At 41.2% G+C, this 20,142-nt stretch overlaps 2 protein-coding genes across 2 annotated transcripts; one reads left to right on the top strand and one right to left on the bottom strand.

Annotated features, from left to right (window-relative positions):
• The first annotated feature begins 66 nt into the window (after positions 1 to 66).
• Positions 67 to 8,727, top strand: LOC135522240 (cathepsin S-like). Its single transcript, XM_064948319.1, has 8 exons — positions 67 to 173; positions 952 to 1,076; positions 1,337 to 1,459; positions 2,123 to 2,275; positions 3,601 to 3,825; positions 3,987 to 4,152; positions 4,365 to 4,467; positions 8,245 to 8,727. Exons 2-8 carry the CDS (start codon positions 957 to 959, stop codon positions 8,342 to 8,344), a joined length of 990 nt encoding a protein of 329 aa, XP_064804391.1. The 5' UTR covers positions 67 to 173; positions 952 to 956; the 3' UTR covers positions 8,345 to 8,727.
• Positions 8,728 to 12,784: 4,057 nt separating this feature from the next.
• On the bottom strand, positions 12,785 to 19,573 carry LOC135523107 (hepatocyte nuclear factor 6-like). Its single transcript, XM_064949833.1, has 2 exons — positions 18,538 to 19,573; positions 12,785 to 13,095 (listed from the first exon to the last, which is right to left on the bottom strand). The coding sequence occupies exons 1-2, from the start codon at positions 19,571 to 19,573 to the stop codon at positions 12,785 to 12,787; spliced, it is 1,347 nt and encodes a 448-aa protein (XP_064805905.1).
• Between the last annotated feature and the right edge of the window lie 569 nt (positions 19,574 to 20,142).

Here is a 20,142-nt window from a genome sequence, read left to right as displayed (position 1 = left end):
AGCATGGTCAACATAGACATTTATAGATGACACATTAGAAATGGTCAGTGAGGAAGTTCTACCACATGACTTGCACAAATAAATATCAAGCAGGAAAACAGATCCCACTGAAATCAATTGACGCGCTTTGCTCTCCTCTGAAGTCATCATCAGGTGCAACCGAGTTTTACAAGGTAAAACGTTTCTCCGTTTTCAGTTGAGGCAGATAAGACTATTTCAAGTTCATAATATAGTTAGCTAGACTCGTTTTAATTAGGAATTTGGTTTTAACTTGCCCTTATTTAAAAACATTTTCATAAAGCATTCGCTTTACTTCCGTTTTTAATTTGTCTCTGTAACATTATTTGCTTATAACCATTCATGCATTTATGTTTTCTTCCTTTCTTGAAATTGTCAAATTCCTCTTTTCATTACAACCTTTTTTGTAACTTGGACAACATCAACATTAATGAGTTGTACAGTTTCATAAACTAGATGATTTCTACTGATAGCCTAGTGGCAAACCTACAGAGATACTTATTTAACTAAATAATAAGCCTACCCAACGACACAATATTCTTATTTTTTATGAAATTAGATCATTTGACCCGTTTTGGGGCTTTCTTTTACGCAGTAGAGATGGGTTAACAGATAGCCTAATCTTGAGCACTGAAGCTTCCTATTGAATAGGCCATAAACATCTTTCTATATGCAACGTTTTTGTAGAATCTGAGTGATGCAGTTATTTATTTGATCAGCGTTTAAAGACTCTTGATCAACAGTTTGCCAACGGAACGGTTTCAATAACCATTGATGGTTGGTCTTGTGACATGCAGAGTCATTGTGTATAGGCTACAGTAGTTGACGTAATTGAGCCGCACACACTCTATTAATTCCTTATTTGGATACACAATGAAATACTACAATATAATTGCCTCCTGGTTGTATAACACTTGTCTATCTTCTGTGCAGGCGTGATGTTGTGGAGCCTGCTGCTCGCTGCACTATGTGGCACAGCAGTTGCCCTGTTTGACCCAATTCTGGAACAACACTGGCAGATGTGGAAGAAGACACATGACAAGAACTACCAGACTGAGGTGAGATGAACCAGCATCACTGTAAGATGTTTTGGCTAGGATAAGGCCAAGCTGCTACTATAGTGGCATTTAGACAGGTTCTGTTTGCTGTATAGGTTGAAAGTACCACCACCTTTCCCACATACGTTTCTTACATCTAACTAGCTATCACTGAATGCATTGTGATTCAACCTGTGTGGTTTACATATTTGAAAGTGTACTGTTTTACAAGTCATAGACTGAGATTTTTCTACCCCTGTGTGTGTGTGGATACCGTGTAGGTTGAAGAGCTGGGCCGAAGGGAGGTCTGGGAGAGGAATCTTCAGCTGATCAGCCTCCACAACCTTGAGGCATCCATGGACATGCACACCTATGACCTGGGCATGAATCACATGGGGGACATGGTGAGGGCCTCAGATCACTGAAAATGCCAAGGAACAATTTGGAACTCTGATATCTGAAGTTGTTAGTAAACTTAGCACCTACCTTGGCCTGATTCCATACAATTTTGATAGTGCTTGTATGGATAGTTCTTCCAAAAAAACGTCTGCAGAATATTTGATGCTTTCAGTAGGTAATGCAGTCAGCCTGGTTTAGATGAAGGAAGAGTCAAACATTTAGATTTTGACCTACATGACTATTTATTTTGTTGAGTTCCTTTGTCGTTGTTTTCCGGTGTTTGATTTTCTTGGCTAATAGCTGTTGAAATGTTGCTTAAACTGCTTTCCTGAAGACAAGACAGTGCATGCATTCCTTCCTAATCTTAGTGATTCATGAGCATGACTGCAAATATACATCCTTATTCCTCTAGTATGTATAACAAGTGGATGTACCCTTTCATGAGTATGCATCTGATTTGTTTTCTGCAAATACACAATTAAAAGTATCATCCCATTGCACTACAGTATGAGCCTTTAAATGTATTTGTTATCCTGTTTCAACGTGTATCTTCCTCCAGTTGATGCAGCCTTGGGTTCATGGGATGGCTTTATTATACTGATCAAAGTAAGTGCTCTTTAAATGCTCAGTCTGGTTGACGTGTTGCCTCTCTTGTCAACCATTTTCAGACCCAGGAGGAGATTGCCATGTCTTTTGCCTCATTGCGTGTTCCTGCTGACCTCAAGAGGGAGCCCTCTACATTTGTAGGATCCTCCGGTGCCCCCATACCTGATACCATTGACTGGAGAGAGAAGGGCTATGTCACTGGAGTCAAAATGCAGGTAATGATGAACAGCTATCAGTGCAGTTTGTGCCTGCTCCTTTATATACTGACATGTATGTGTAACTGATAGATGCACACACACACACACACACACACACACACACACACTACATGTTAATGTTTGTAAATTGTAATGTGTTTGGCTATAATGTCTTTTTCGCTATGTGTCGGGCCCCAGTAAGACTAGCTGTCACCAATGGGGTCGGCTATGGTAGAAATATTGTTTCAGTAATATCTCTCAGATACCGGAACTTGTGAATTCAAATAGACATTATTACAAAGTAACAAGCTGAGCTGGTCCATGGAGCAACTGCCTTCCCAAGTCTCAGCACATTCCTTTATACATTTTCAAGTTTACATATATCTTATAGTTCTTCCCCTTTATGTTAATAATCAGCTCATTTTGGCTTCATGCCACTTTGGTTTCCCACTCTAAATTCCTTCCTGCGGGCGGGCTTGATTATATTGGTGGTGCAATTGTGACTGTTTGGTTAAAAAATCATTTCAACCCCCACCAAGCTGCAGTCATAAGTACATTCATTATATTGATTATGACCCTTCTTATCCAGGCATACATCTAGATTACAATGTGTGTCTATTTCTTTGGTATATTGACTTTTCTCATGCTATATAGGTGTAATTATAGGTTTCTTTTAAGCTTTTAATGATTCTGTTTTGCTATATTATTATTTCACAAAACCACCCATACAGCTAATGGGGATAAATAATACATAAATAAAATACATTGTGTACATTATACTGTTGTATGTATATCATACATTATATGTATTATCTTTTTTAACTATTGGTAAATATCCTTGGGATGAATTAAAGTTGTTGTTACAGTAGAATAACTGATATCAGGATGTTAAAACACAGAGCTGTCTCTTTTCAGGTCGTACTTCCTCTGTTTGTTTACTGTAAGGCCTCTTCCTTGTTCTCAGTCATTTCATTATTTCATTTTTTTTGTGAGGAAGTCGCCGGCTTAAGTGCTAGGGTGTGCAAGTTTAAAACCACTGAGTGACAAGCACTGCATGTGACACAAACATTTCCGTTACACTTTATTGTGCCAGTAAAATGTTTCTGTATTACATAGTAATACCGCTGAGCACTAATTGCAAACCTACTTGTGAATTATATTGCACTTTTTTCCCCCTTGTTGTTTTATTAAATGTTTCAGGAACTATTTCCACATTATTTCTTATAGATGTAATAGTAGTGAAACAGTACAGTAAAACAAAAGGTCAACTAATAGGACTCTCAAATCAACTTTATCCAGGTATGAGATGTGGATTGCTTCCCTAACAATTGTCTTGTCCATAGGGCTCCTGTGGCTCCTGCTGGGCATTCAGCTCTGTCGGGGCCCTGGAGGGCCAGCTGATGAAGACCACAGGTAAACTGATAGATCTCAGCCCCCAGAACCTGTTGGACTGCTCCACCAAATACGGCAATCAGGGCTGCCACGGTGGCTTCATGACCAAGGCCTTCCAGTATGTCATCGACAACCAGGGCATTGCCTCGGACCAATCCTACCCTTACAAGGGAATGGTGAGTATAAACTAGTATTGACAGTATTAATAGTGTGTAGCTGGGGTCAGCTGCCCTTGGTAAGTAGCTGCAGTAACTAGCTGGTTGTAGCTTATTTCCCACGCCACATTAGCCTTGTGCAGTAGTATCTGACCCCTTTGTTGTCTTGTCTCCCCTGTTAGCAACAACAGTGTGGCTACAACCCTGCTCAGGGTGCTGCAAACTGTTCCAGATACAGCTTTCTGCCTGAGGGGGATGAGGGGGTTCTGAAAGAAGCACTGGCCATCATCGGACCCATCTCTGTCGGTGTTGATTCCACCCAACCTAATTTTGCCTTCTACCGCAGAGGTACGGAAAAACTTAATTTCAACTTCTTGGGTCATTTTTTTGACATTTTAAGGACAGTGTGGTCTTGACATTGGTCATGTATATCTCAATCTGAAACTATGTGGATTTTATTGTGTGTCCACTTTATGGTCAGCCGTTCGGCTTTGACTTGTGGAGAAATGCATATATATTGAGGGTAGACTTGTCATGGTCCAACCCATGTATAATTGTAGGAGTTTACAATGATCCAACTTGCACAAAGAAGACAAACCATGCTGTCCTTGCTGTGGGATACGGTACCCTGGGCGGGCAGGATTACTGGCTGGTGAAGAACAGGTAAGGGGATTTAGAACTTCCCTCAGAGTTTCCATCTTCAAAGCTCCATCTGCTCTTCTGTTGTTCTGTATCTAGATATTTAGTCAAACAGGGCTACGGTTCAGAGCTGAGATGAAAAGATCCTCCAAGTGGACTTGTATTCAACTAGATTACCCTTTTCAAACCTCCATCTGCTCCTTTGTTTTATTCTGACAAACAGGACCATGGTGAAGGGTAAAAATGGAAGTTAAAAGAGAAAGTGAAACTCAAATTGGGCTTTAGACAAATTAACCTTGGTAGTTTGGGATTTAATGCTATTGTTTATTGTGGGGTTATTCAGCTGGGGGTCTGCGGCCCCTAGGGGTACTGCAGGGGGTCTGCCAAAATAATAATAATTGTAATATTATTTTTTCCCTCCAATGTTTTTATGAATATCTCTAGCAACAACATAATAAACAACATACCTACTGTAGAAAACAGGAGAATATCTTCTTTCTACACTAAAAACATCTATAAAAACAACATGCTAAAATTTCAAAGATTTTACTGTGTTACAGTTCATATAAGGAAATCAGTCAATTGAAATAAATTCATTAGGCCCTGATCTATGAATGTCACACGACTGGGAATACAGATAGGCATATGTTGATCACAGATACCTTTAAAAAAAGGTATGGGCGTGGATCAGAAAACCAGTCAGTATCTGGTGTGACCACCGTTTGTCTTATATTTTTGTTCGATATAATAATGTAAATTTGATCTCTTAACTCCTAATATTGAGCAAATTACACTGATTGGAGCCTATTACACTCACTGGAGTATCTAACATAGGCTTTGAAAAAGCGTCAGCGAACAGGCTACCAGTGCGGCACGTGCCGCTGGCTGCTGGTTAGCTGACTAAACTCAACTCCACGGTGAAGGAGGTTTCTGATAAACTCCACCAACGGAGTTGAGCAGAGACCAGGCTTTGTGGAATTTAAGCTCTGACTACATTGATTTGCCCAAGGTCAATACTTTAAAAAATGTAAATTATGAAACGTTTACCTTGTACCTACCAATGTTTGTCCTCTGTAGTTGCATGTCTTTCTTTGTTTGATGAAATCCATATTTTTTAAATAAATGTTATCAAATACAACCACTGACTGTTTGCTCGAAGATGGCAACTCAGTGCGACTGTGCATGTGCCAATTGAATCTCAGATGAAGTAGGCCTAGGTCTCCAAATGCTCATGTCCGATCAAATCGCACAATCTTGGCCTACATCATCGGAAATTCAATTAGCACGACTTGCCGTCTTCGAGAAACAGAAATGAGCAAACAGTCGGTGGTTGTATTTGATTAACATTCATTGAAAAAGAAGGTCACACAACTACAGAGGACAAACATAGGTACAGGGTAAGCGTTTCAGAATTTACTTATTTTTAAGTATTGACCTTGAGCGAATCAATGTAGTCGGAGCTGAATTTCACAAAGCCTGGTCTCTGCTCAACTCTGTTGGTGGAGTTTATCAGAAACTCCTTTCACGATGGAGTTGAGTTTAGTCAGCTAGCTGCTGGTAAACTTTCTTGATTTGGACATACATGGCTGGCTAACCTTTGTTTAACAGCTAAATAGCTGCTCTTAGCGGAAATGTGTTTGGAGTTTCCTTTCTAGCTAATTGGCAGTGTTGGGTAGGTTACTTTCTAAATGTAATCCATAACAGTTATTAGTTACCTGTGCAAAATTGTAATCAATAACCAGTATCATAACTTTTGGATTACCCAAACTAAGTAATGTAATCTGATTACATTCAGTTACTTTTAGATTACTTTCCTCTTAAAAGACTAAAATGTATGTTACCAATTGAACCACATCTATTGCAGGATAAATCAATGTTAAAGTTTACATAGCTGGCCCTATTGTTACATTTTACTCTATGGGTTGGTTATGTAGGCTTCTTCTAACCCATCACTTTCTACGACATATGATAATACGATTAAATTATATCTTTACGTTAAAAACCAAAGTCTATCAGAATTCCAGTCATTCCAATAAATGTTATACCCCTTGATCTTCCAGAATAGGACTTGGAAATATGTAAGTATAGATTAGCCAAATTGTTTTACCTGAGCATAACCCCAAAACTAATGACTAATTAGCCAGCCTTACTCTGTTGTTTATGATTTTGTTGTCATGGAGGACTGATTAGGCTCATTGATTTGAGTTGAAAAATAAATTCTGCTCTCATGGAATGGCATGCTTTGAGCACTACTGGAAAGTGCTATTTACATGTGAAAATTAATGCCATGTGCTGTATTTGCTATAGGCCTATTGTTTAACTTTTTGTTGGTGACACTTTGATATCTTGATAGTATGCAGCTGTTTAATGGGCAAATCCACAGATGAAACAATAACAAAACGGACGCCCCGCCTCTGTTTTGGCAAAAAGCTGAGGGATGGGCCTGGAGAAATGTAACCACTCTCAGATTCATAGACAGAGCTACAGACGCAAGGACTGACTATCCATGATATCACAATTATTAATTTAACCATGTTTTGAGGCTAAACAGTGTTTGTTTACATTTACAATGTTTACAAACATTGGAGTAAAACAAGCTTATATTTTGGGTTCTCATGGAGTGTGACAGTTGAACTAAACTCATGAGGCATTTATAAGTTGTATTCTTCAAGAATAAATGTATATATATATATACAGATTGCCCCTTTAAATCTATCAAAAGTGTGCGAGTTGGAACGTGTCCATTAGGCCTATGGATTTAATTGTATTATCAGCATGAATTAGATTGAGCAATACAAGCCCCACTTTTATTCCTTAGGCTTGGATATGCACTGTGCAGCTGTTGCAAGAGCGCATTTTTCACTGGCTGTCCACTGGTTTAAAAAAAATGATTGATAGGCAGCTTAAACTTCTTGAATTCAACCATTATTGGGTTCAAATACACATTTAGATTTGTGAACAGCCATCCACAACAACCACAATCCGCAAGGCGCAAATAGCTAAATGAGAGAGCAGCAGTGTGGTTCACGTCAATGCGCTATGTAGATAACAATAATAAGTGATATCCGTATCGCCGTAGACTACACCACTGCTGTCATCTTTACCTCCAGGCGTTTATTCAAGTTGGATAATCTTTGGATGCCGACAGCAGTCGTACCATTGTAAGACATAGCTTGGACTGTGGCCTAAAAAAAACTATTCCTGCTCTTTTCCCGCGATCCATCAAACCCATTTGGTGAGTCATCATAGGGGTCTCTGACTTGTGGTCAGACTCGCTCAGGTGGAACAGATTTAAATTTGCGCCTTTCTTCAATGCTGATTTGAATGCCATTGAGAAAACAGAGAAGTGTCAGATTTTTTTTCGCAAACCTCCTTTCCGCATTTAAAAGTAATCCTCGAAGTCATCATCTAGTTTTTCAAAAGTTTCTGTAATCTGATTACAATATTTTAGCTGGTAATTTAACGGATTACAGTTACCGTTTTCTTGGTAATCCCTTACATGTAATCCGTTACTCTCGAACCCTGCTAATAGGCTATGTTAGAGTTTACATTTCCTCTTACAATTATAATGTGGGGAGGTCAAAATAATGAAAAATGATCTATTAAATCTATTCCATTATGAATCACCTGATGATAAAACAAGACAGGTGATTTACTTTATTGCTAATGTAGGATGGGGGTCCCTGGGTCCAGGTTTGCCTGGCAGGGGGTCCCTAGGCAAGAAAACCTTGAAGACCTCAGGTTTATTGAGTATTGATGTTCATTGGAAATATGTTTCAATCTTCCTCACCCTCTGTCTAGCTGGGGCTTATCGTGGGGAGACCATGGATATATACGGATGTCGCGCAACAAGGACAACCAGTGTGGCATCGCCTTGTACGGCTGCTACCCTGTCATGTAACTCCTGCTAATCAACGTGGCCTAACTGGAAAAACTGAGCCCTTTTATTAATTGAATATAATTCATTTTTACAAGCTCCATTGTTTTAGTCTTGTTTTACCATTTCACTTTCTGTCACTTTCTGTCTATATAGACAGTACTTCTTTAAAAGAGTTTTTAGAAGTCATGTATAAGGCAAATGTGATTATCTACATTATCACTGTATCTTGCGTCCTGTCCAGGGGGTGTACTAGTACATCAAGTTGCCTCACACTACAGAAACAGGAACTAGGCTCTTGCTCGTATGAGCCGTTTTAGCTCACACATGCCAAGGCTCGTGCAAAGCTACTTACTTGCTTAAATTAAAGTATATTTTGTCATTGAATAAATATAACTTTTAAAGAACTGATTTGAATTGAATTCATATTTCTACCTCCAAACTGTAGTGACTGTAATTTGCAATGTGTGTTTATTTCCATTATTTCCAGACCTACATCATGTGTGTTGCCATGTAGTGTGAATGACGTCAGCAAACTAAATTGGGTTACAAATGAGTCATTTTAATTTTTTGGTGCAACATCACAACAAACAATTTCACATGAGGTATTCAAAGGGATTCTCTTTAGTTGTTACAAAATGTCCCACCATGATTGACATTTAAATTGTTGTGTTTTAAGCCTTTGGTTGGTTAGCCACATTCATTAGTTAGTCTAACACATGGACGAGAATGGCACGATAAGTATGGTGGGTGAGTCCTAGTTTAGGAACCCAGACACAAACCCATGTCAAATACAATATTTCCCTCAATTTGGCCTCGTTAAAGCATTTGAATTGAGTCATTTATTCCTGCTTCCAACAGTGGGATCAAACAGTATTTCAAATACACTAACATATTGGAAAAGGGGTAATGGTTTTACAAATGTGAAAAAATAGCTTTAGTCTCCTCTTGACCTTTTGTTTTTGGTTGAACTCTTGATTCTTGGGCTCTCATAACTGTTACAGTAAGTCACATGATTCTAGTTTGGTACAAGGAATAGGCAACGTTGATTACAGCAAGATCCTCCTTGCCTGGATTGTCACCTACTTTTTTGGTCTTGAAAATGATTATATACAGATTATTGGTAAGTATGATTTCTGTAGTACACTGGACTACGCTTTGGCTGGATGGGGCTTGGTTGCTCCTGTAACAGATTGTTTCCAGCACATTTGGTTTTCAAAAAGCATGAGAGACAGATGGACAGACAGATAGACAGAAAGGATGGAATCTTTGGTTAAGAAACTTCTTTGCCACACAACATCTCACACAGTTGAGGTAGATGGGTACGTATTCATGTACACAGGGGGACAAAGGGAACACTGGGGTTACGGAGTCCAAATACTTCCTCTACAGTCACAACTTCATGTCAATCTCTCAGTTCCAACTTCAAATGCTGAACCTAAAAGTAATGTGCTACTTAACACATCTCACTGGACTTCACTATCTTTGGATTTCTGGTGTACTAATTAAGATGGAATGATAACCCCACGTATAGTACAAAAACAATATCAGAGGGTATCCATGCATATTCAGTTATACTTTGGTATATAATGTGCCTGTGTTTTTAAACCCCAGAAGAGCTTGAAAACATTGTCGACTAAGATGTCCTTTAATCTAGAGAGACATTTCTTTACGATCCACTAGGGGGTGCAACAGGCTAAATTGATGACAGACCATCTGCAATGGTATTATCAACTCTCCATTCAAAGGAGAGATCTCTCCTCAGGTAAAACAGAGCAGACAATGACTGAGAAGTCTCTCCCATTTGAATGCAGACTCTATTCTAAAATATGGGCAGCGGGAAAATAATAAAGGTGTCATGGGGACCTATTCTATTGTCTTTGATAGAACACCACATCACAAGCTAGAAAACAAGGAACATCAAAACTGGTAGGGGTTTTCATGTTCCCTGCACCAGACTGGCCCCCTCCCTTGGTCCCAGCATGCTTACAATTGTTGCTCATTAAACTTTAATTCTACTCTATTGTGCCCTTCCACCCCCTCTCCCAAAACATTGCACCCTGTTCAGGGGTGATTCAGCCACTTCTCTGATCTCCCCGCCCCCTTTGAATACCCCTAAACCCACGGGTCTGGCCAGGAGCAGACCCTTAGACCAGATACGCAGAGAGGAGACGGATGAAAAAGGCTCCCTTTGAAGTCTGCAAAAGTCGATGGCCTCTTTCATGACCGCCCATCTTTCAAGTGCACGCTGTGAAGGGGCCCCAACAACACGCCCCTCCCAAGGTTAAAGACAGGAGAGGTGCACGCTAGCTGGTGGACAAGCTATTCCTCCCCACTACCTTACAAAGCAAAACCGAGAACACGCGAGAGGAGCCTGTGGAACTGAGAAGACTGGCAGAAGGGCTGAGTCTGGAGGATGGTGAAATCACATTGAGCAGGACATAGACAGGAGTGTGTGCACTGCATCAAGGGGAGTCACTGCTATGCCTACCCCAGGAAGATGCACAGCATGCATGTTTCCATGGGGTCTCAAAGGATTCACACTTAAGAGCCTGAAAAGCTCCGTAAGTGCAGCCCTGGACTCTCCAGACACTCTGCCGAATGATGTTTGAACACAATTTTACAAGCAACCTGTGAACCTATGAGATGTCACATTACCACAACATTCAAACAAGCTTAGTCTTGGCATAAGACCTGACCACAGAGACATTTGCCAATAGTAAAGAAATCCCCATTATTCTACAAAACAAAGGCCTTAAAGAGAGAGATACATAACATCACTGGGAGTCGTGGGAGAGGAAAGGGGTTTAGGCCATACATTCAGGGAGGACAATCTTAATCTTTGGTATTACGATGGGATTCTACAACTAAAAGTACCCATCAGAAAAAAATTATGTTTCACACAGACATACAAAGCATTATTAAATAAATACTTACAGTATATAGATAGCATAAATAAACAACCAAATAAATAGAGAGAAACAAAAGAAAAACAATAAATACAGAAATGCAGTAATAAATACATTGATCAGTTCAGCAATGGCATTTTAAATTCTTGCTCCAATGAAACTGGTTATAAAGAGGCATGTTAAAACCGTCCCTCGAGGAACTAAAATGACCTTGGTGTACGTAGCAGGACTGGAACAACAACTCATACTTCCATTGGATTTCTATAAATAGAGCAATGTGCTTGAAATCTGTACAAAAGGGCTGAAAGAATCACATTCCTCCATTTTCCAGGCGTCTGTAAAAAAAGATTTGCAATGGAGCCGAGGTTTGTTCAGTTAAGTGTTTTGAAACATGAGTGGAAAAAATACTACACCATTACTATACATTGTGTTACAAGTACTTCTTCCCATTGCGTCCGTCGTGTTCAAAGTGTTTTGGTTGAGTCAAAATGGCTACAGAGCTTTTGTGTGGTAGGTCAGTCAATGTCTTAAAGCTGGAGGGTTGCATCAAAAAGTCTCTGACTTGGCATCCCTTGAAATTCTGCCCTTATTTACTGATTCTGTCCCGATTTAAAGTGAGACACGCCAAGGTTGCTCCTTGAAAACTGTGATTCATTCAAGCTGGAACCGTTGTCAAGAAGTGTAAAATAAAAGTCAAGGTTCTCGTGACAGGTAATGATTGAAAACGGAGAATGGTAGAGAGAGAAATAACCTCCTGATTATCCAGAGAGTTCTGCAGTCCTGCGAACCATGTTATATGGGAACACATGCTGCATTCTGTAGAAAACGTGATGGAGCTCTGATTTTGTCACAATCCCCATGTTATTCTCTGTGACCTTCGTCTTGACTCCTCAGAGAAACAAAGGACATAAGATGGAGATCTGTCGATGTAACGGGTGGTGAAAATTTGAATTAGGGGTGTTATGCAATGCAGTGATGCCTCTTGATTTCTCTTTCTACTAAGGGAGATGAAATTAGCCCTGAGGGCAAAAAAAGTCCTGATTATTAATAGCCTCATAACCATATTATTCCTTGTGTCATAATTAAAAATAAAATAAAAAGTTGAATTTTTAACTCTGGATTGTTGGAAAAGGACCCGTAAGTAAGCATTTCACTGTTAGTCTACACCTGTTGTTAACGAAGCACGTGGCAAATGAAATTGTATATGATTTCATAACCTACCATATTCAAATTGAATGTGATGAAATGAAAGAAATCAAGGGTGCTCACTGTTACCCTCTTAAAATTTGAATAAACTATTCACCCACGACCATTCAAATTATAGGAACTTGTCTCATACAAGTTCTCATATTATTCTGGGTATCACCCCTTCAATATCAAGGAGTGATCAACTTTGGTTTGAAATGCTCTGTGATAATTCTTCATAAAAACTAAACTACGCCAACTCCATCACTCCCTCTAATAACGAGGAGTACATTATTACGCCTGATCTCTACCTAGACCAGTCTATGTGCCCTCTGCTTCCACGACGCCCACCCAGCCCACCTCTATCCCATCAGGCCGTGCTGCAGGACACGGCGGAGGAGGACACGCTGGAGCCCGAGGAGCCTGTGGAGGAGGGGCGGCCCTCTTCCGCCCACTTGTTGACGTTGCGGCGTCGGGCGTTCATGAAGAAGTTGCTGACGGTGGAGAGCTCCAGGCCCAGCTGCTGGGAGATGGTGACCTGGAGGTCCTTGGCTGGCCGGTGGTTCTCCCGGAAGATGGCCAATAGAGTACGTCTCTGGAGGTCCGTGAACACCAGCCTGGTGCGCTTGGGGCCCTGGTTGCGCTCCAGTTTACTCTGCTCCTGCTCCTTCCGCTTGCAAGCTGTAGGCAGAAGAAGTAGAAAAATGGGTTAGCTAAAACAGACTGGCTAGCTAACTAGGACAAATGGATTAGCTGAGAGAAAGTGGATTTCTTGAAGGAAAACAGATTAGCTAAGCAAGTTTGATTCGCTAAAAGAGATGAATCAGCAACTTGTTTCACTGCACAGTTGGTAAAGTAAACCTAATCCACCAGAAATCAAGACATTAGGCTGTCACACTGTTACTAGTAGGCCACTCAACTTGAATAAATGCTTACTGGACAACAAGACTAGGCCTAAAAATTATTGTTGTCATGGACATTATCCCCCACCAGCAAAGAAAAACATAAAATAGGCTACAGATAAATAACAAATAAAGAAGTTATTCTAGGCACACATTTCATGTTTTACTGAATAGGTCAACATTGACATTTTAGTAATTTAGCAGAAACTGTTATCCAGATTAGTTAGTGCATTCATATTAAGATAGCTAGGTGGGACAACCACATATCTCAGTCATAGCAAGTATATTTTCCTCAATAAAGTGGCTAACAGCAAAGTCAGAGCTAGTGGGGGGGAGTCAAGTGCAAGTGTTAGTTCACGAAAGGCAAATGCAGTGTACACAGTCACTGGGCTAGGCTACTCTGTTTTCTGTTGGCATGTGCAGACCTGTGACAGGTCAGTGCGCCTGAGTGACACTTGACTTGTGTGTGGTGGGAAAATTAGGTTAACACAGCACATGTACATTAGCAAATGGGGAGTTTTCAGAATTAGCCTACGCTAGACTAGAGCATGAAATAAAATGTCAATTTTACCTACTGCACAACAACACTGGCTTCTTCAATTGGCCGACCTGCAGTTCTGGCTTATGTTGTTGCTATTACTGACTATCAAAGGTTTGTTTAATAATTACTGTTACAGTTTTACCTAAACATTTTCACACATTTACTGGTAAGACTAGGCTACAATTTCGCTTCGCTTTCATTTCGAATTTCAGTTCGACTAAATTCCAAGTGGTTGTTTTCCATTTACAGTTATCCAGGACAGAGGATGGAGATGTAGCAATGGGGGCAGAGGCTACCATTCTACAGGAATAACATACATTTTCCAAGGCAAAAAAGAGAAGCCAACTTGAGGCAGGCAAAATTGGCCATGCCAACCTCATAGCATCCAAATGTAGACTATAACAAGCATTTTTGCAGTAAAATCCCTAAAGTCTTTTTGCATTAGGATGGTAAATGACTGTCTATGTGCAAGCCTGTGCATCATACACAGGAAGGTGAAAAGTGTTTATGCGATTCACACACAATTGCAGTCCGAGTTCATAGTATACAGCATCCAGTGCAGTCCTCATAAGGAAAAAGAACATCATGTCTGAGAGAAAATGCAGTAATTGCTATATATATTGTTCAATGTTTACATGTAGCCTAATTAGAGTGTTGAGAGAAAACGGTATAGGCTATGGCCTGTGTCTACAGTGCATCCATATGAGGATTAGACAATACAAAGTGTATGGGCTACTCTGCCCACAACTAAACATTTGACCACATATACAAGTAGGCCTACAATAGTGTTTACTGGAAACACTACACCCACCGTTGTCTTTGTAAATGAAGACAGCCCCCCCCCCTTCCATCTTCCTCCTTTTCCCTCCTCTTCCCCGCTGACTTGTCTTAGTGGACACTCCAATATCATTTGTTTCTCATAAAAGTAATTTACATGAGGCGGAGAGAGTGAGTGATAATCACTGTAGGGAGAACTCATTTATTTTCTATTAAATAGGTTACGTCAGAGAGGATTGAAACAAGCAGAGTCTGCACTGCTCCGAGTGTTCAGAAGCCCTAAGTGGACTGAAACATATTTGGGTGACTCTTGTAATTACCTAAATGCACACTTTTAAGATGTCTCAATCAGCAGTGTGTGGTTGTATTGCTTTTTTTGCTGATGGTGAGGGGCTTTTTAAAGCGTAAGCAGTGACACACCACACACACACACACACACACACAGCGAGGCTGCCCCCAGTCTCAAAAAAAGGCGCTGAGATGTTCAATAGATAGATTGGCTTACTGTATATCTCCTCATTGAAAATCATCTCACACATTGAGGGTTGATAGGCCTAATATTTGCTATAAACCCACAGTGATGCAAATGATAAACAGCAATTCAAAGGCAATTTATACATATTTTATAATTAGGACATTTATTAGCAGTGCCATTATAACGACGACATTTCAAATTCACTAGCCTATAGCTGAGGTCTAGTTTAGCAAATGTGAATGTTGTGCCTTAATACATTGTGCTGTAATTCCCACTGTATATTTTCTCTGAATCATTATCTGAAGGAAATGTTAGACTCTGCGATGTCTAACCTATTGTCAACTTGAGATTACAGGGCCTGTTAGCTTTTAGGCATCTACAGCTGATTTACATTTCTGAGAGTTATCGAACCATGTCTCATTAAAATCTGAACGGCCTGAAATTTCAGAAACATGTCAATATTACCACAACTAATATTACCACAACTAGGTTTTCCCAACTGCTACATGTTTTACTGGCATCATATATTCCTACCGTGTCAATACGAAGACTGCAGCTATAGAACCCATACTGCCCTGTTCTCAGAAACACATTGTAATGAAAGCAATGACATGAAAGTAGTGGTTCGTTTGCTTGTACTGTGGAATTATGGGTTGTTGGAGGAGTCAGGGTGTCCTACACCTCCTTTTTTTCTCTGCCCCTCCATCCTATCCTTTTCTCCCTCCCTGGCTGGCGATCATAACGCCGACCATTAAGTAAATGCTTCCTTATGCTGTAATCATGTGTAAAAGGCTTGCAATTACCATGTTATAAATCCCTGGCACTGGGGCTACTCCTGGAGACATAAATATTCCCCTATAGGCCTTCTTATGATCGTGGGAACAGCCCCTGATCATGATGTATGCCCTTGTCTCGTGTTGCTGAAACGTGATCGAAAGCCCTTTCCCTACCCCCCGGCGTCTGAACCTCCACCCCCCTCCTAGCCGACCCCCTCCCTGTCTCCCCCCTCCAGCCCCAGCCCACCCCCTGCTGATTTCTTGGGCCAGGGGCTGATAGAAATTATTGATTAAATCTGTGCAGCTCAGACTCCTCGACCCATAGAGGCTGGTTAACCCCTTCCATGCCAGAATGGGGAGCTGCAACAACCCGATAAAAACAACATTGTTTGTTTGGGAGACTGGGCTGTTAAAACCACACATTTTTATATGCAAATGTTTCCCTTGTGACCTTTGAGCTAGGATAAAAGAACTGAATATAGCAGCGTATATACAGTGGATTAGCTTCATAGCTTTCATTACTGAGGGATGGCGCAGCCACTGGACCTGAGACATAAACCGCATTGACCTTTCTTATTCATTTAGACCTTCAGTCAAGGGCTTCAGCCATCATATTTAAAGTTTGGTTCCCTGATCCCTCGCGACTTAAAGTGTTCAAGCACCACTGTGTGGTCTTTAGCTGCACCCTGCCTTCTTCTCTGTCTACAGCCTGATTGCCTCCTCCACAGCCTGTGGTTGGCCTGAAGATGCATCTAATATACAGTCCCAGAGAGCATAACCACTAAACAGAAGAAAGAAAAAATAACCTTCTCCATGTAAGTTCTTCAAATGTCTTATAAAGAGGAATATTAAAAGACAATGACATTACATAATCAGGTCCACCATTTATCCTAAAGCTTTGCATAATAAACAAAACTCTCGAGGGAAGATAACTGGCATGATACAAAATAAACATGGAGTGCTGGCTGAGACACTGACATGCTGAAGGAGCTGATGGGTATTTAAGGAAGTGCTGCATTAAGGTAGATCATCTTAAAACTTGAGGCATGACGGAAAGAACACTTGAGCTATCTTCAGACTAGGGAGCACAGGGCACTGTGCATTCTAATTCCTGTCTCGATCTGCCGATGCGGTCGAGGTGTGTGTGGGCATGGCGTGCTGCTCTTTCCCATGGAAATCAATAGAGGCTTGTAATTAAACAAAAGGGGGTTGGCTGGGAAGGGAAAAACAACCCCCTCAGAAAGTAGGTTATTTAGAAAAGTGCAGAGCTGTCCAAATTGTGCCTTTGCCATTAACTAAATATGCAAGTTTAGACTGTGTGGGGGAGAAACGTTGTCAAATGTTAGTACGCTTGCAATACATCCCCCATGTAAGCTCCTTCATTTTTTATGACTAGGATTGATCTGCCCCTTGAATTTTGAGCAGTGAGTTGTGAAAAAAAATCTATGACCGTTGAGGTAAAATAACAAGAATACTGCAAGATAATCCAAATTGTTGGGTCATCTATCATAAAAAAGTGGTGTTTCCACAAAATGAAAGAAAAAAATGATCATGTTTACAGATGGCACAACACCTCAGTGGCAGGGGGAAGCATGTCCTCCTTGCACAATAACACTGCTTCAAGTCAAGATTGGATGCATTGAAGACAACATAACATGTCACATAACAGAAACTCTGCAAATCTAAACAAGATAATTCATCACTTGCAACTGGGTTGAGTATGATTAGTGGAAAATGTTGTCAAACTGAGGATGTACACATGTGTTCAGAGAGCTAAACAATCAAAGATCAATAATTGTAAGAGGATTGCAAGAGTGCACAATCATTACTTATGAGCCCTATTGTGCTTTTGGGCTTAATCAGTTGGGCTGCTGACAGATAGTGAAAAGCTGTGATCAACTGTGCTTGCTTACACAGCTCACAGACCCCTGCCAACATATACACACTCCTCTCAGCCCATATCATATTACTGTGTTCACTTGGATCTCTTTCTGTGCTTCATGTATCAGATGGGTTCTCAGTCTTCATGGAGTGACAACACTGTAACACAGCGCTGCATATTGTGCTATCTTCTTCAGTGCATATCCGCAAAGAATATCAAATGTCAACCAAATCATGTCCTGCTTTTTAAAAATACATTTTTTTTTCATAATGTTGTTTTATCTTGTACTCCCATTTCACAAATATTAATTTTATTTTTCTAAGATATGGGGATTTCAAATTAAGTTTGGGTGAAGCACAAGTGTATGTTTCCACAACAGAAACAACATTTCCTAACTATCTCCCCAACTCTTAACTTCAGGCATGCACAAACAAATAGTGTTTTATGGTGGTTTTATGGCAGGTTTCACCAACAATAATCCTTGTAATTATGATCTCCATGGTTCATTTAAGAAGGGAAAATGTCCATTCTGAAGGTTTAACTAGATCACAATACATTGTGTACCCTGCTCCTTGAATGCTTTGTAACATGTATTTTGTGAGAGTCCTGAAATGTGAAAGGCATGACCGTACAAACTATGGACCTATCATTCAAATCTACCCTTTAGGAACATAGGAAAGGCACAACTAGTTTTTCATTCCTCTGACCAGCATACAGATCGTGTTGGATTTTTGGAGAAAAACATGGAGAGAAATGGAAAGAGATCTTACCTTCCAGCCGCAGTGAGGCCATCCTTTGAAACTCGGGCTCCTGCAGCCAGCGGGACATCCTCTTGAAGGTCTCGCGACCAGACTTGAGCTTGCCCCAGGGCTTGGGGTTCCTTAGGAGGTCAGACAGAGTGCCCTGTGACCTACACAGCACCCTCTCTGCAAAGATGGCCTGGGGGATGCTGTACCTCTTCAGCTCAGTGATGATCCTCTGGGCCACATCCCTGGTGTCGATTTCCTCTCCAGCCCCTCCACCTCCACCGCCCTGGGAGCTGGGCAGCATGCCCTCACCGCTGGGCGAAGAGGACGAGGAGTGGGAGAGCTCCCCGGCCTTTGAGGACTGTTGGCTGGGGTGGTGGTGTTGGTAGTGCTGGCTGTAGATGTGAGGATGGTGGCTGGGCGCGTGTTGGTGAGCCTCCATCTTGTTCAGCTGATGGCTGACCGACGAGTCGCCGCCCAGCCCTGGAGGGGACATCTCCCTGCCGAAGTCCGCCGTCCTGCAGAAGATGTTGCTCCCATGGACCTCGTAACCACTTGGAAGCATCTGGCCACCATTGACGTTGGGGCTGTTTCCCAGGCTCCCATAACCGTGCATGGGTGTCCCCAAGCCAGAGCCTGTAGAAGGTGGCGAAAGGCTCTGTGTCATCCCCAGATCTTTGCCGTAAGGGTTGTAGAAGTTGCCACCCAAGCCTCTGTCCTCACGCATGAGAGTAAAGCTCCCGATGACATTGCTGACCGGCAGGCAGGGATGGTGGTGGTGATGGTGGTGGTGAAATTTGTCATCGAAGGGCTGCAGGGGGGTTAGTGTGGTGTACGTGCTGCCACAGCTAGATGGAGCATCTCCTCCATAGCCCAGGGCTGACATGGAGTGGTCGAAACCTGGAGGTCGGTGCTCATGCTCCAGGGACATGGAGTGCCCCCCAAGGGAGGGCCTGGGGAAAGCAGCTGAAAGGTCCCGTGAATGCAGCATCGCTCTGCCATCCTGACTGTGGAGCTCAGAGTGGATTTGGACAGACATCTCCCCTAGGCTTCCATCCATTTTGAATTCAGTTAATTTACCTTTTTTTCTATCTTGATGGTGTTGTTTCAGTAGCCTAGTTGTAGTTTAACAGTAGCCTAACAGTCTGGATGGCCCTTATTCTGTTGCACAATACTATGGATTTATTGATTTCTGAATGGATTGATTTATGAGCTTCTATACGGTCTAATTAATTATCTGATAACAACTTAAGTAGTATCTTTAAACTCCTTCAAACTCCAGGAAATCAAGTGTGAAGCAGCTTCAGTAAGATTAACTATCACATTATTTGGATTTGTGCTACAACACTCTTCTCATCCTTTCTTTGGGGCTCAACTGTGTTCCTCCGCAGAATCGTCGCTCTTTTGCCTGCGGGAGATCAAATGTTTACTCGTCTGTATTTTAGTTATAGCCTGCTCATGCAACAGTGACGTTTAAGCTATTGTAAACTATAACCACAGTCACAAGCATTTCAAACATTAAGAGTATTTTTTCATTCCTTCGAGAGCCGATCAATGCATATGTAACACAAAAAAAGACATCGAGATGTCTTCACAGGCAAATCCACTTTTACAAATCACATTATTGCC

The sequence above is a fragment of the Oncorhynchus masou genome, chromosome 30, assembly GCF_036934945.1.
Source record: "Oncorhynchus masou masou isolate Uvic2021 chromosome 30, UVic_Omas_1.1, whole genome shotgun sequence".
Taxonomy (NCBI): Eukaryota; Metazoa; Chordata; class Actinopteri; order Salmoniformes; family Salmonidae; genus Oncorhynchus; species Oncorhynchus masou.
This window is presented reverse-complemented; position numbering and strand designations above follow the sequence as displayed.

Bases quoted from the DNA above. Each gene is read 5' to 3' on its own strand.
- LOC135523107 (XM_064949833.1), bottom strand. From the start codon at position 19,573: ATGGATGGAAGCCTAGGGGAGATGTCTGTCCAAATCCACTCTGAGCTC. The intron at 13,096-18,537 runs GTAAGATCTCTT...TTCTGCCTACAG, and splicing joins GGCCTCACTGCGGCTGGAAG to CTTGCAAGCGGAAGGAGCAG.
- LOC135522240 (XM_064948319.1), top strand. From the start codon at position 957: ATGTTGTGGAGCCTGCTGCTCGCTGCACTATGTGGCACAGCAGTTGCC. The intron at 1,077-1,336 runs GTGAGATGAACC...GATACCGTGTAG, and splicing joins ACAAGAACTACCAGACTGAG to GTTGAAGAGCTGGGCCGAAG. The intron at 3,826-3,986 runs GTGAGTATAAAC...CTCCCCTGTTAG, and splicing joins CCTACCCTTACAAGGGAATG to CAACAACAGTGTGGCTACAA.